The 14,814-nt window shown below is 47.7% G+C and overlaps 1 protein-coding gene across 15 annotated transcripts in view; it reads right to left on the minus strand.

Annotated features, from left to right (window-relative positions):
- Positions 1–14,814, minus strand: part of LOC101952418 (zinc finger protein OZF-like) — a 30,894-nt gene that overhangs the window by 4,829 nt on the left and 11,251 nt on the right. For 3 of the 15 annotated variants that reach the window (XR_010600892.1, XR_010600896.1, XR_010600889.1), the window contains 4 exons: positions 13,996–14,085; positions 3,735–13,395; positions 2,087–2,213; positions 768–875 (listed from right to left, as the gene is read on the minus strand). Coding sequence is in view for 8 of the 15 variants with exons in the window: in XM_065594333.1 (XP_065450405.1) it covers positions 768–878; positions 2,087–2,213; positions 3,059–3,109 (289 nt within the window). In the remaining 7 variants the exon portion in view is untranslated. The other 12 variants (XR_010600895.1, XR_010600894.1, XM_065594334.1 and 9 more) reach the window with 8 other exon arrangements.

The raw sequence follows: 14,814 nt of genomic DNA on the forward strand, positions 1-14,814 counted from the left end.
CACTGGTGTTTTCCATGGTACTACGTAGGATTCTGTCTCTGTATTCCAAACCCCCAACCTTATTTAACACTCTTTAATGCTGGCCATAACAGTGTCATGTTAACACCTTTGTCTCTCTGGGGCCATGTAGTCTATATGAATTAATACAATATTGTCCAAGATCTGCCAGCAGCTCAGTGGCAGAATGAAGAATAGAATCCAGGTCTCCTCAGTCCCACAACATGATGTTGTCTCCCAACCAGTCCTGGAGAGTAATAAGGAAATCCCTTATTAATGTCAGTTCAGAGCCCCAAAAAGCGATGGAACCATGTTGGGTCCCTACAAAACTGGGCCTGAACTTGGAAGGGAGATTCCCAAGTGCTGCTCAGCCATTGATTCAGACAGACAGCGTAGGATTACAAACACTTTGGTGGACAGGATTAGAATTCTGAATGATCTTGAGAAACTGGAGAATTGGTGTGAAATCAACAAGGGGAAATTCAAGAAACACAAGTAGTTCATCTAGGAAGGAAAAATGAAATGCACAATAGAAAATAGGGAATAACTGTCTTGGCAGCAGTGCAGCAGAAAAGAATATGGTGGTTACAATGGATCATGAATAGAATGAGAGCCGACAGTGCGATACTGTTCTAAAAAAGCCTAATACCATTAGACTAAAAGACTAACATTCCAGGATGTATTGTCACTTTGGTAAAAATGTATCAGGATTCCAGCTGCCTTCAAGCTACTGGTTGAATCCCTCCACATCATTTTAACTCCTTCCTCACCTGGGTGGGTGCCTCTTAGGATGTCTCCATCTTCTGTGAGACCCTGGACACACAGATCTTCCCCTCGCTCTATGCTGGAGATCACCACTGGCTTGGGGGTCTGGATTCCTGCTTAGAGAAAAGCATCACCCCTAAGAACTTGTAGCGAAAGATCTGCTGCACATTGCGCAGATCCATATGCAATGTTTGTGCCAATTAGGCTATAAACTAATTGTGAAGGCTAATAGGCAATTGTTTTCCATGGAAACATGAACTGCGGCTTATGGTCTGCCATTTCCACAGGTGCCAGGTTGTTTGCAACTCAATATCCTGCCACTAACTGACAGTGGCGGGATATTGAGTTGCAAAAAACCTGGCACCTGTGGAAATGGCAGATGGAGAGGACTGCGGTGTCTAAAGGGATTGGGGGGAACACACGTTGCAAAAGCTGGATATTTCTTCTTGTCCTAGGAGAATAGAGTCTTACTCTACTATGGCCCAGAACCCCTCTCCCTCCTGTGGCTATGTTTACATAGGAATTAAACACCTGTAGTTGGCCTGGGTCAGATGACTTGGGCTTGGGCTGCAGGACTGCAAAATTGCTGAGTTGCTATTCGGAGGGAGGGTCCCAGAGCCCAGGCTTCAACCCCAGCATGAACATATACACTGCTATTTTTAGCCCCCCAGCCGGAGTTCCATGTCCTGAGTCAATTGACCCAGGCAAACCACGGCCGTGCCGTGGGTCTTTTATACCAGCATAGATGAACCCAGTCTGTCTCTCTCCTTAACTGTGGTGTTAGCTGGCCTTTCATCCTGTAGACCTGCAGAACACACGGCACTTTTCTGCTCATGTGCTCTGTCTGGGGAACTACAAGAGCCAGGATTCTCTTGCATTAAGCTGTGGAGCAGTAGCGACTATGGGTGGAAGGATCTCCTCTTGAAGATATGAAGTGTAGTTGTAGACGTATCAGTCCCAGGATATTAGAGACCAGGTGAGTGAGGTAATATCTTTTACTGGACCAACTTCTGTTGGTGAGAGAGAGAGAAGCTTTCCTTTCCCAGACCTGAAGAAGAGCTCTGAGTGGCTCAAAAGCTTGTCTGTCTCACCAACAGAAGTTGGACCAGTAAAAGATATTACCTCACTCACCTGGTCTCCCCATGAACTGGTTGCTCTGCTCAATTAAACATGTCTCTATCGATCCAGACCTATGCGCCCCTCCTTCAAACCCCATAGATACCTTTCCACCCAACCACTCATACCAATGCGCCATCTCAGTTACTGTGTCTCTGTGCAGCACCCAGTGCACTGGGACCCTGATCTCACAGACGCAGCTCCTCACCTAATGAGACCAGAGTCTGGTAATTTTCCCACATGACGTGTTTGTAAAGTTGCCTTTGCTCCTCGCCCAGCAGTGCCCACTCCGCTGGGGAGAAATACATGGCCACATCCTCAAACGTCACCGACATCTGAAAGGACAAACAACCCAACTCAGCATGGCAAAGTTTACACACTGGTAGAGGAATAGCTGTTGCAGGTGATGCAGATGTACAGTAGTCTATGCATCTGGGAGGGCACTGGGAGGTTTGAAAGTTTGTACCATGACTATTGGTGCAAGTTTGTCACACTGTAAAAAAGGTAATGGACAGTGTTGTGTGTGTCTGTGACTCAGCCCACAGGGGTGGCTCCGGCAGCTGGGCCCCCTGCTGTGGGTGTTGTATACTGGCACAAAGAGTTGCACCTCCTCCTGACCCTCTGTCATGATGGGACAGGCAGGCCAAACTTCAGTGAGTGTCACAGCAACCTGGAGCACCAGGTCACAGCCCCACTTACATTTAGCCGGCACACCTGACCCTCTGTCACCATGCTGGAGGGCTGGGCAGACCAAACCTGAGTAGCACTGCAGCCCCTCAAGCCATGAAGCCATGCCCAGCCAGCCTCACTGGACCCTGCTGGAGCCACTATTCCAGGGTGAGAGTGGGGCACATTGTGGGGTGAGTACAGGGTTGGCTCACTCCCCAGTCGCTCCCTCCCTGGGCTTGCCCTCTTTATTGGGCGGGCACCAGGGTTACACTATTGTAGCTGTTTTGTTCCCTGGATATTACAGAGACAAGGTGGGGGCGGCAATCTCTGTTACTGGAACAAATGTATTCGTTCTTGAGCTACAGAGCAGGGTCCTCGAGCCAGGCTCCAGCAGGAGCCCAAATGTCTGCACCGCAATTCAACTGCCCCTGGGCTGAGTTCCAGGAGCCGGTGGCAGCTGGCACAGCCCGGCTGCAGTTCTTGAGTTGCCCTTTAGACCAGTGTCCCCGACCTTTGCCGCGTGGCGGGCACCGGACAAGCAGCCGCCAAAAAATCCCATCATCAAGAGGCGTCGCCGCCGAAAATCAAACGCATTTCGGCGGCGACGCCCCTTGATGACGCTGCATTTCGGCCGCCGCTTGTCCGGGCACCCCTGGGAGCCCCAGCCAGAGAGCTGTGGCTCCAGCAGTAGCAGCCCAGGCTTTCAGCTCCGGAGGGCTCCGGTTGAATCCCCAACACGCTGCCCGATGGGGCAGTCAGACAAGGAACCTCCCTCCCCCGCGGTCCCCAGGGACTCCGTTCAGCCTCCCCCAGCGCCTCCCATTGCCAGTGTGTGCAGCGGCCCCAGCCTGGCCCCGACCCCGCTCTCCCGAGCAGGCTGCTCACAGCCCCAGCAGCACAGGCCAGAGGACCTGTCAGCCAGGACCTGCCCCCCAGCCCCGCCTCCAGCCCCGGCCGGTGCCTGCTCTGCGGGAAGGGGGAAGAACCCGGCAGCCCCCGGAGCACCGCCCCGGGGAAGGGGCCCGCCCGCCCCCAGCAGCGAGCAGGAGGGTCGGTCGGGCTGTCGCGGGCTGGGGCGCGGACCCTGCCGGGCTCCGACCGCTGCACAAACCGGCCCCCGGGGGGGTCTCTCCGGTCCCAGCAGCTCCCTCCCCAGGCGGCGATTTCCCTCCCCGGGCCCCGCTCACCGCGCCGGGCGCTGGGGCTGCAGCCTGCAGAGGGGGCTCGCTCCGCACGCGCAGCTCGGGCCGGGCTCGGCCCCTGCCCGCCCCCCCGCAGCAATTACTGGGCGTGTCTAGGCTGTGGAGGACTCGGAGCTCTGTGGCTTTAACCCTTAAGCAGCTCGGGCGGGGAAGCGAGTTGCAGAGGGAGCCACTAGGGGAGACGAGGTGAAGTCGGTTCCCTGTTTGTTGGTGGCTCCCGGTCCCTCCCCTCCCTGCTGCAAGGGCGGGTATTGGAACTATGTTATAGTGGGGGCTGGACACCCTGTGTAGGATGGAAACCACTTCAAACCAGGGGTGCTGCCGCTCCTGCCCCCCAGCGTCCTGAGTTCCAGCCCCCCCGTTCACAGAACATTTCTTAGTAATTCACCAGGGTGAGAGACGCCTTTTCAAACATTTTACCAGAATCAATATGGATTGAGATTCAGAACACTATTAGTAAATTAATAGGTTATTTAATAATTATTCAAATCTGGAACTGGGATGTGAGTTGCCGTAAGTAATAAAATACTCTTGGGGGCTTTGTAACTTGTGCCATTAAGGTGAGACAAGAAAATTTCCAGAGGTGAAACTCCGTGTCTGGGCTACACGCTGCTAAATATCATATCCCAGTTTCTATTCTGTATCTATTGCACAGTAGTCATACCACATGTATGAAAAAAAAATCAACCAAAAGCAATTGTCAACCAAATTGTGGCAAATCCAGATGTAATGTTTTTACATAGTTTATATGGACAACAGTTACACTTTAAGAAGCACTTTACAATAGTTAGCTAATGGTACAAACAATATTTGGCTAATGGTACAAACCGTTAAGTGGTCCGCCGAGACCCCCAGCGATTTTCAAGTGGTCTGTGGAAAAATAAGTTAGACTACAAGAACAATCAAGGTACCTCACTTTACTTTCATTTACTTGCTATTACTTAGAGGAGGATGAAGAAAAAAAGAATGAAAAACAGGTTGGGGGGGATAAGAGAGAATGGTCTTTTTCTTGGTTGGGTCCCAAGGAGGGGCCCCAAAAATGAAGCTGAGCACAGGGCCCCACTAACTCTAAATCTGCCACTGGGACTGACCCCTCCCCCACAGCTCCCCACTCCACAGTCAGGGTCTGACCCCCCCATTCCCTGAGCTCCGCATGCTGCTGCCAGGACAGGGGCTGCTCCTCCCTCGCCCCAGCACCCCGCACCACTGCCAGGAGCTGGGGCTGACACCATCCCCACACTGCTGCCAGGGTCTGGCCCCTAAGCCCCCCCCCCCAGCTCCATTCTACCTGGGGCTGACCCCCCCCAAGCTCTGCTGCCTGACACCTCGTGTTGCCACCCCCCACACACACGTTCCTCCACACCCCGCTAGGGGGGTGCACCGGACTTTTTTGGTAAACTGGGCATTTGTTCATTTGCTCTTGCCAACTGATCTTCTGGACAATACAAGTTCATATAAAGTTTATTAATAGAAAATGATAGGCATGAATCCTGTTATCTGATATGGAGAGTCTCAAACCCTTCAATCCAAACCCACTGGCTTAGATGAAACAATATTACAAGTTAAGTACAAGTTAAAACTACAGAGAATTTAAGTGATTTACAAGTAATGAGGGATTGTTCATGGGGAATAAAGAAAAATTCAGAGCCCCGTGACTCATCCCTGACTTTTATAAAAATATCCATGATAAAATAGGAAGGGACAGGGCAGCTGTGGAGTGGCTTGGAGCTCTGGGGCCCCCACCACTGGTGGGGGTTCAGAACTCCACGGTCCTCCTGCCACCAGCAGTGGAGGGAAGCTGCAGGGTCCCCCTGCCCCCTCCCCAGCAGTGGAGAGCAGGGAATCCCCCTGCCATCGCTGCAGTGGGGAGCTGCGTGGGTCCGCATGCCCCCCAAGGTGGGTCAGGAGCTGCAGGGTACCCCACCACCACGGCAGTGGCTACAAACTGCGGGATACCCCGCTGCCCATGGTGGCAGAGAGCTTGGGGGCCCACTGACTCAGGCGGTGGGTGTACCGCACATCCCTGCTGCTATGGCAGGCAATGGGACCCGGCAGCTCCCAGACGCCAGGGCTGAAGTCATGGAGGTCTTTGGAAGTCACAGATTCTGAGACTTTTGCAACTTCAGTGAAAAAAACGTAGCCTTAGTTATAAGAAAATAATAGGTAAAACACAACTAACTAACTTTACAAGCTAAATGGATTCAAAGCAAAAGTCTCTCTCACCGCATGCTGTATTAGTTTTATTGACGGGAATCCTTTCAGCTAGGGACCCTCCCCAAGTGCAGTTACTTTCCTTGTCTTTCAGATGTTATTGATGCCATGAGCAGAGAGAGAGGGAGGAACATTTTGGGGCACCTCTTCTTCCTTCTTATAGTTCATTCTCTTCTGCAAGAATCATCTCCAGCTGAATTTCAGAATCCATACATGTCATTTCGGTATCCATCGCCCTTTTCAAGAATGCAACCCCGATGTATACAGGAGACCCCCTGCATTCTCATTTAGAAGACAGAAAATTCCAGATTCTGCAGACCTTACACACCTTTTATCATCTAATTATGCACACAACAGTTTAGCTGGCAGTAGACCATAGCACACAAGTAGCATAAAGACCAAAGATACATGTACACTAACTACCTAGCACACAGTTCATATTTGGCAAACCTTAAGAGAGCATACATCTTGTATCGGACAGATTCTGCATATATTATGAGCAAAGGTTAGAACAATTTAACTACTAGTACATTTGTACAATAAAGCTTAGCATGAGCACAAAGTATTCTGGGAGATTTTAACTAATTCAGTGCTCTAACACCCCCATTTTTAGAATACAGATAATGATTTAAAGCAGATAGCAACTGAGCTGAACTGCATGTGGCATAGCCAGCTCCAGAAAGGAAGGCAAGATGGCTGCTTCTCCCCAACATCATCTCCCAAGAGTGACTGGAACATGGCAAAGTCAGCACTGCAGGGAAGATTGCAGGTCTTCACCTACACGCATGGCAGTGCAGCCATTTCAGACTCATATTTCTCTTGTATTATTTTATTCCCTCCAGGAATGATGACACAACAGTGACAGAAAGTCCCATCTCATCATCACCCTCTGACAGAGAGGCATGGCCACGGATTTCCCCACTTGAGGAATGGGGAGAAAATGGCCCGGTGCTGCTGCTCAGTTTGATCTGTGGATGTTGCTGGGACTGGTTTCTCTCCCTCTCTATTTAGGATTCTCTCTCCTGAAACAGTGCTCCCTGGCTGTCTGTTCCCCATGCAGGATCCCATCTCTGTCCCTGCCCCATGACCGCTGGAGGTTTTATACCCATGTCATGCTCTGGGCTGGGACTGCAACTCCACAAGTTGTTTATAGAAAACACTGACAACAAGCAGCAAACCTGAGTGCCAGCCGGCAAAGTGGAGCAAAGTTGCCCACAGATTTTCCTGCACTCCTTGCCACTTGGTGTCAAGGCTGAGCTCCAGGTACATCTCAGTGTTAGGCGTAATCTATACTAGAGGTGCTACAGCTCCCGCTAATGTTCAAGACACCAAGCTAACATTCAAGATGCTCTAGTCTAAGCCATGGGAGAGAGCTCGCCTGTCAGCGTAACACCTCAACCTCTATGAGAAGCGAAAGCTCTCCCGCCAACATCGCTCGGTCTACACCAGCGCTTAGGTTGGTATATTTTACATCTCTCAGGGATGTAGATTAGTGTTCTGGTAAGTGATAAATTCTAGTGTAGACAAGCCCTGGGTGGTATTAAAGTGCCATTTACTTGTCCAGGGACACAGATTTGAATTATTATTTTTTTTTAAAAAGGCATTTTAACAGGAAGCAACTGACATCTCTCATCCTTGCTGTGATAAATGAAGGGGTTGCGGAGTAGCTCTCTTTGATGGACACCCAGCCAGCCAGTTAGCTATAAAGTCCCTCTTGGTGGCTGTTCTCTGCTTGCTTTACCTGTAAAGGGTTAACAAAGTCCCCCAGGTAAAAGAGAGGGAGAGAAACCAGTCCCAGCAACATCCACAGATCAAACTGACCAAAAGAACCAGTGGGAAGGCTAGAACTTTTTAAAATAGGGAAAAAACTTCCCCTTTGTCTTTGTTGTTGTTCTCTGGGAAAGAGGGGAACAGGGATCAGTTATGCTATGAGAAGCTTTAAGCCAGGTATGATCATCAGATCATACTTAGAACTACTTATTTGGAACCCCCAAATAAAAATAAATAATTAAAAAATTAAATTAATGGAGATATCCCATCTCTTAGAACTGGAAGGGACCTTGAAAGGTCATCAAGTCCAGCCCCCTGCCTTCACTAGCAGGACCAAGTACTGATTTTGCCCCAGATCCCTAAGTGGCCCCCTCAAGGATTGAACTCACAACCCCTGGGTTTAGCAGGCCAATGCTCAAACCACTGAGCTATCCCTCCCCCCCTGTGTAAGCGAATCAGGAATGTTTAGAAAGACACAATTAGGTTTATTTCTGTTTTTCTTATGGCTAGTGGACTCCTCTATGCTAACCGCAGATGCTTTTGTTTGCTTCTAAACTTTAAGCTGAACCCCCCAAAAAGCTATTTTGAGTGCTTAATTTTTGGAATTGCTTTTTTAAAATCTAGCAAAAGCCTAAGTTTCAGATGTATGTTCTTTCTTTTTGTTTTTAATAAAATTTACCTTTTTTTAAGAACAGGATTGGATTTTTGGTGTCCTAAAAGGTTTATGCGTGTGCGTGTGTGTGTGTAAGGGCTTGAGGGTACCCCAGGAAAGGAATTCCTAACTGCGCTTTCCTGGGTTCCCAGGGGTTTGCATTTGGGCAGTGGCAGCATCTACCCATCCAAGGTCAGAGAGAAGCTGTAACCTTGGGAGTTTAATACAAGCCTGGAGTGGCCAGTATTAATTTTTTTAATCCTTGTGGGCCCGCACCTTCTGCACTCGAAGTGCCCGAGTAGGGAATCAGCCTGAACATAAGAACGGCCGTACTGGGTCAGATCAAAGGTCCATCTAGCCCAGTATCCTGTCTACCGACAGTGGCCAATGCCAGGTGCCCCAGAGGGGGTGAACCTAACAGGTAATGATCAAGTGATCTCTCTCCTGCCATCCATCTCCACCCTCTGACAAACAGTCTAGGGACACCATTCCTTACCCATCCTAGCTAATAGCCATTAATGGACTTAACCTCCATTAATTTATCCAGTTCTCTTTTAAATGCTGTTATAGTCCTAGCCTTCACAACCTCCTCAGTTAAGGAGTTCCACAAGTTGACTGTGCACTGTGTGAAGAAGAACTTCCTTTTATTTGTTTTAAACCTGCTGCCTATTAATTTCATTTGGTGACCCCTAGTTCTTGTATTATGGGAATAAGTAAATAACTTTTCCTTATCTACTTTCTCCACATCACTCATGATTTTATATACCTCTATCATATCCTCCCTTTGTCTCCTCTTTTCCAAGCTGAAAAGTCCTAGCCTCCTTAATCTCTCCTCATATGGGACCCGTTCCAAACCCCCTAATCATTTTAGTTGCCCTTCTCTGAACCAGTGGTCTCATCTCAAAAAAGATATACATCTGTACACAGTATTCAAGATGTGGGCGTATCATCGATTTATATAAGGGCAATAATATATTCTCCTTCTTATTCTCTATCCCCTTTTTAATGATTCCTAACATCCTGTTTGCTTTTTTGACCACCTCTGCAGACGGCGTGGACATCTTCAGAGAACTATCCACAATGACTCCAAGATCTTTTTCCTGATTTGTTGTAGCTAAATTAGCCCCCATCATATTGTATGTATAGCTGGGGTTATTTTTTCCAATGTGCATTACTTTACATTTATCCACATTACATTTCATTTGCCATTTTGTTGCCCAATCACTTAGTTTTGTGAGATCTTTTTGAAGTTCTTCACAGTCTGCTTTGGTCTTAACTATCCTGAGCAGTTTAGTATCATCTGCAAACTTTGCCACCTCACTTCTTACCCCTTTCTCCAGATCATTTATGAATAAGTTGAATAGGATTGGTCCTAGGACTGACCGTTGGGGAACACCACTAGTTACCCCTCTCCATTCTGAGAATTTACCATTAATTCCTACCCTTTGTTCCCTGTCTTTTAACCAGTTCTCAATCCAGGAAAGGACCTTCCCTTTTATCCCATGACAGCTTAATTTACGTAAGAGCCTTTGGTGAGGGACCTTGTCAAAGGCTTTCTGGAAATCTAAGTACACTATGTCCACTGGATCCCCCTTGTCCACATGTTTGTTGACCCCTTCAAAGAACTCTAATAGATTAGTAAGACATGATTTTCCTTTACAGAAACCATGTTGACTTTTGCCCAACAATTTATGTTCTTCTATGTGTCTGACAATTTTATTCGTTACTATTGTTTCGACTAATTTGCCCGGTACCGACGTTAGACTTACCGGTCTGTAAATTGCGGGGATCACCTCTAGAGCCCTTTTTAAATATTGGCATTACATTAGCTATCTTCCAGTCATTGGGTACAGAAGCTGATTTAAAGGACAGGTTACAAACCTTAGTTAATAGTTCCGCAACTTCACATTTGAGTTCTTTCAGAACTCTTGGGTGAATGCCATCTGGTCCCGGTGACTTGTTAATGTTAAGTTTATCAATTAATTCCAAAACCTCCTCTAGTAACACTTCAATCTGTGACAGTTCCTCAGATTTGTCACCTACAAAAGCCAGCTCAGGTTTGGGAATCTCCCTAACATCCTCAGCCATGAAGACTGAAGTAAAGAATTCGTTTAGTTTCTCCGCAATGACTTTATCATCTTTAAGTGCTCCTTTATTCTCGATCGAGGGGCCCTATTAGTTGTTTAGCAGGCTTCCTGCTTCTGATGTACTTAAAAAACATTTTGTTATTACCTTTTGAGTTTTTGGCTAGCCGTTCTTCAAACTCCTCTTTGGCTTTTCTTATTACATTTTTACACTTAATTTGGCAGTGTTTATGCTCCTTTCTATTTACCTCATTAGGATTTGACTTCCACTTTTTAAAGCAAGTCTTTTTATCTCTCACTGCTTCTTTTACACGGTTGTTAAGCCACGGTGGCTATTTTTTTAGTTCTTTTACTGCCTTGACACCTGCCCTTGCCTTTTTTTCTGGTGTATGACTTCTGATGGCACAATGAATTAGATGATGAGTAAGTGATGTAGTCACGCTAATCATGACAGCAGCATCCATAGAGGTCAAGCACTTGCATCTACCATCAAGATGATAAAGAAGGTAGTCCATAACCAAATAGCATGCTGTTTGTTCTTGAGCCCCACAGGAACAGGATGTGGAGCTCAAGAAGCCCCAGTGGGTAGAGATGTAAGTTAAAGCACCTGTCACCACAATGTATCCTGTTGTAATGAAGAAGGATCTTTCACTTAATACGGTTATTCTGAGGAAGACGTGAGAGCTGATTCGCAGAGAGTAGGGGATGGAAATCTGACTTGTCTATCCACCAAGAAATGCAGCATCAAACCAAAGTACAGTCCCACACCACCTGTTGGTGCTGTTCCTTAGAAATGTTGTCTCTGATATACTGTCTGACTGGCTCACTATTTCAGAGAAGGGGTGTCTTGACTTTAGCTGTATCATCGTTGTGTGACCCAGAAACTCTGATCTCCAAACCTCTGGTCCTATCTGGTATTGCTTGCCTCGCAATTGAGTGTGAAGACAGGGCCCTGGCTGCATTATGCACGAAGCCAACTATCAAGACAGTTTGATTCATAATTTTCTCTCAAAGCCAAATAAAAAACAACCTTCCTTTTGATTCAGTACTATGAGAGGCACACAGGGGATGTCAAGCCTTTCATTAACTCAGGAGACGAAAGCTCCTTTTCAGTCTCTGCCCATTTTTCCAAACCCCCAAATCCCAGAAGAAATAAAACAATTAATTCCATTTGTGGAGCCTGAGAGGATGGGAGCCACAGTGAGCAAACGGCTTGGGAGAAACCAGGGCCTCCAAAGTGCAGTCCTAACTCCAGTCATCTCTGTCCCACCTGCAGCCCATTATGCCCACTTTGGAATGTTTCAGTACCTCTCGAGGACCATACAAATTATTTTAACAAACCCAGCACCTAAACTCGTGTCTGCTTAGTGAAGAGGTGGGAACATTTCAGAGTGGGAGCAACTTCTCCCTCTTTTACAGACTTTGGGAACAGGATGAAGTGAGAGAAAGAAGAGGTTCCCTCCATCAAACACCAGGGTCAGGAGTCTCTATCCTGAGTGGATGCTCTGGTGTTTAGTAAGATATGATGAGCGAGCAAAGCGCTTCCCACACTGAGCGCAGGAATATGGTCGCTCTCCTGAGTGGGTTCTCTGATGCTGAGTAAGAGATGATGAGCGAGCAAAGTGCTTCCCACACTCAATGCAGGAATATGGTCGTTCTCCTGAATGGATTTTCAGATGTTCAGTGAGAGATGATGAGTGAGCAAAGCACTTCCCACACTGAGTGCAGGGATATGGTCGCTCTCCTGAATGGATTCTCAGGTGGTTGGTGAGGCCTGACAATTGGGTGAAACTTTTCCCGCACTCAGTGCAGCAATAGGGTTTCTCTCCAGTGTGGATTCTCTGGTGGCGAGTGAGATGATGTATATAGACAAAGCCTTTTCCACAATCAGTGCAGCGATGGAGTTTCCCATTGTGGACTCTCTGGTGTTTAGAGAGACTGTCTGGATGACGGAATATTTTCCCACACTCAGCACAGCGATGGAGTCTCCCTGTACTATGGGTTTCCTGGTGTCTCCTGAGACTTTGAAGGAGACTGAATTTTTTCCCACACTCAGCACAGCAATGGGGCTGCTCCCCAGTGTGGATCCTCTGATGTCTGATCAGATGTTCTCGTAGGCAGAACTTTTTCCCACACTCATGACACAAGAAGGGTCTCTCTTCGCTGTGGATTTTCTGGTGCCTAGTAAGATTTGATGTAAGTTTGAAGCCTTTCCCACATTGGTTACAGCGATGGGGTCTCTTTTCTGAGTGGATTCTCTGGTGATTACGAAATGTTGACGAATCCATAAATTGCTTTCCACACTCAGCGCACGCATAGGGTCTCTCTCCCGAGTGGATTCTCTTGTGGATGGTAAAAGCTGACAAGTATAAGAATCTTTTTCCGCACTCAGCACAGTGATAGGGTCTCTCTCCAGTGTGGATTCTCTGGTGGGCAGTGAGCAGTGATAACTGATTGAATATCTTCCCACATTCAGAACAGGGATGGTCTCTCTTCTTTCTGTGAACTTTCCCATGTGCTCTGAACTCCTTCTTTCTCCTAAAGCTCTCCCCACACTCGCTACAGTGATACAGTTCCTGTCCCTTATGAACCATCCAGTGGTGGCTTATCAGTTCTCTCTGCACCTTGAATTCTTCTCTGCACACATGGCAGGTATATAGGCTCTTTCTGGGCTCAGTTTTTCCCTCTGCAGGAGGCTTTAGATATGGCCTGGATCTCCTCTGATGGCCTCTTGAGGTTGCCTGCTCCTTCCTGATCAGATTTTTCCTCTGCCTTTGAGACCTGCCCTGTCTCTTGTGATGTCTTCCCCGTTCAGATTTCTTGGAATGGTTCTTCCCTGATGTCCCTCGGAAAGGTCTGAGTGGCTCCAGGCTACCAGGTCCTTCCTCAGGAGTCTGCCCCTCAGCTCTGTTCAGGTTCCTTGCCTCTGCTTGGTGGGGAAGAGAATCCAGATGTTATTTCTTGTGCTGCTCACAAAGGGAAACCACTAACATTCCCAGCAGGGGGATGTACCTGAGGCAGCCCTATGCCTCTCCCCTCAGACTAGGGCTGGCCATCGGCAGTTGAGTGCAAGAGGCCAAACTCCCAGGGGCCCCAGTGGTAGGGAAGGAGGAGGAGGTCAGTGTCCCATAGGCCCTGATAATAGCCCCCCAAATAAACCTGGAAATCAGCCCCCACAATTCTCTCCCTACTCTGAGGCCCATCTTAGTGAGGAGAACAGCATCACCACACACCAGCATTGATACCCCTCTCTCAAGGGTCACTCACAGGGAACACTAACACTGTGATGGATCCCAACGTCTCCATGTTCTATGGAAAATGGGGGAGGGGGAGAGACTGAGGGAATCTGCATAAGGGGAGAGATGGAGTTTCTAGGGGGATGTCAGGGTGAGGAGCTGTAGCACTTCTCATGTTTGGGCTTCAATCCCTATTGTAATGCTCTGTGAGGGGAGAGTTTGCAGCTGATGGCCGATTCCTGAAATGAGCTCTCCGGCTCCCACTGGTGGAAAGGACAGAGCTGGTTCCCTACCTGCTCCAGGGGAAGAGCTTTGTGTGAGGAAGAAGCCCAAGGAGCTTTCAATTGCTGGCCAGTCCCAGGTCTCCTCTGCATCTGAAAAATCTGCACCGAGACAAAAGGTCTTTGGTTGACAACACATGGACCGAATGAATATCACTGAGAGAAGCCCTTCCCCTTGCACTGTAAATTGCTCATTTATGGTCACTGTTGGACAGTGGTTCCACAATGCACAAGAGGGGAAGCTATTTGGGTCTGGACACTTATTTTGTACTGTTGTAGCACAACTGAGATCACGGTACCATAGCACCAGGTGCTGCACAAAATTACAGAGAGATCGCCCTGATGTTGAAGAGCTTATAAACTAAATACACAAAGGGTGGGGGAGAGCCTGAGTCAAAGGAGTAACTTGCTGTTGTAATAACTGGGCCCACAAATTTACCCTAATTGGCCGTATAACTGTAAAAACTGTGAGAAAGTTTATAAAGTGTTACAATATCCTACAACAATAAATGTTGATGGGAAAAGGTGCAAAATATAAAAAGGACGACAGAATTGGTCCAAATATAAAAGGCCTATAATGCAATTCAAGGACAGTGTTAAAATGATGGCTGTAAGCAAGAGAAGTGTGGAACTGGACATTAAAGAACCGAAATGACTGAGTTTAATTTAGGCCTAACTAGCAGAAAAACAATGAGGGGCTGGGCTATTTTGCCCACTACTTCCTTTAAGGGTTTCTCAAAAGAAAACATTTTCGGGGGACAATAAAGGAGAGGAACTGAATGCAACCCTTGCTGACTGAAAAAAACAGCAATAGCAGGTGTGTGCCAACAG

The sequence above is a fragment of the Chrysemys picta genome, chromosome 4 (assembly GCF_011386835.1).
Source record: "Chrysemys picta bellii isolate R12L10 chromosome 4, ASM1138683v2, whole genome shotgun sequence".
In the NCBI taxonomy this organism is placed as follows: domain Eukaryota; kingdom Metazoa; phylum Chordata; order Testudines; family Emydidae; genus Chrysemys; species Chrysemys picta.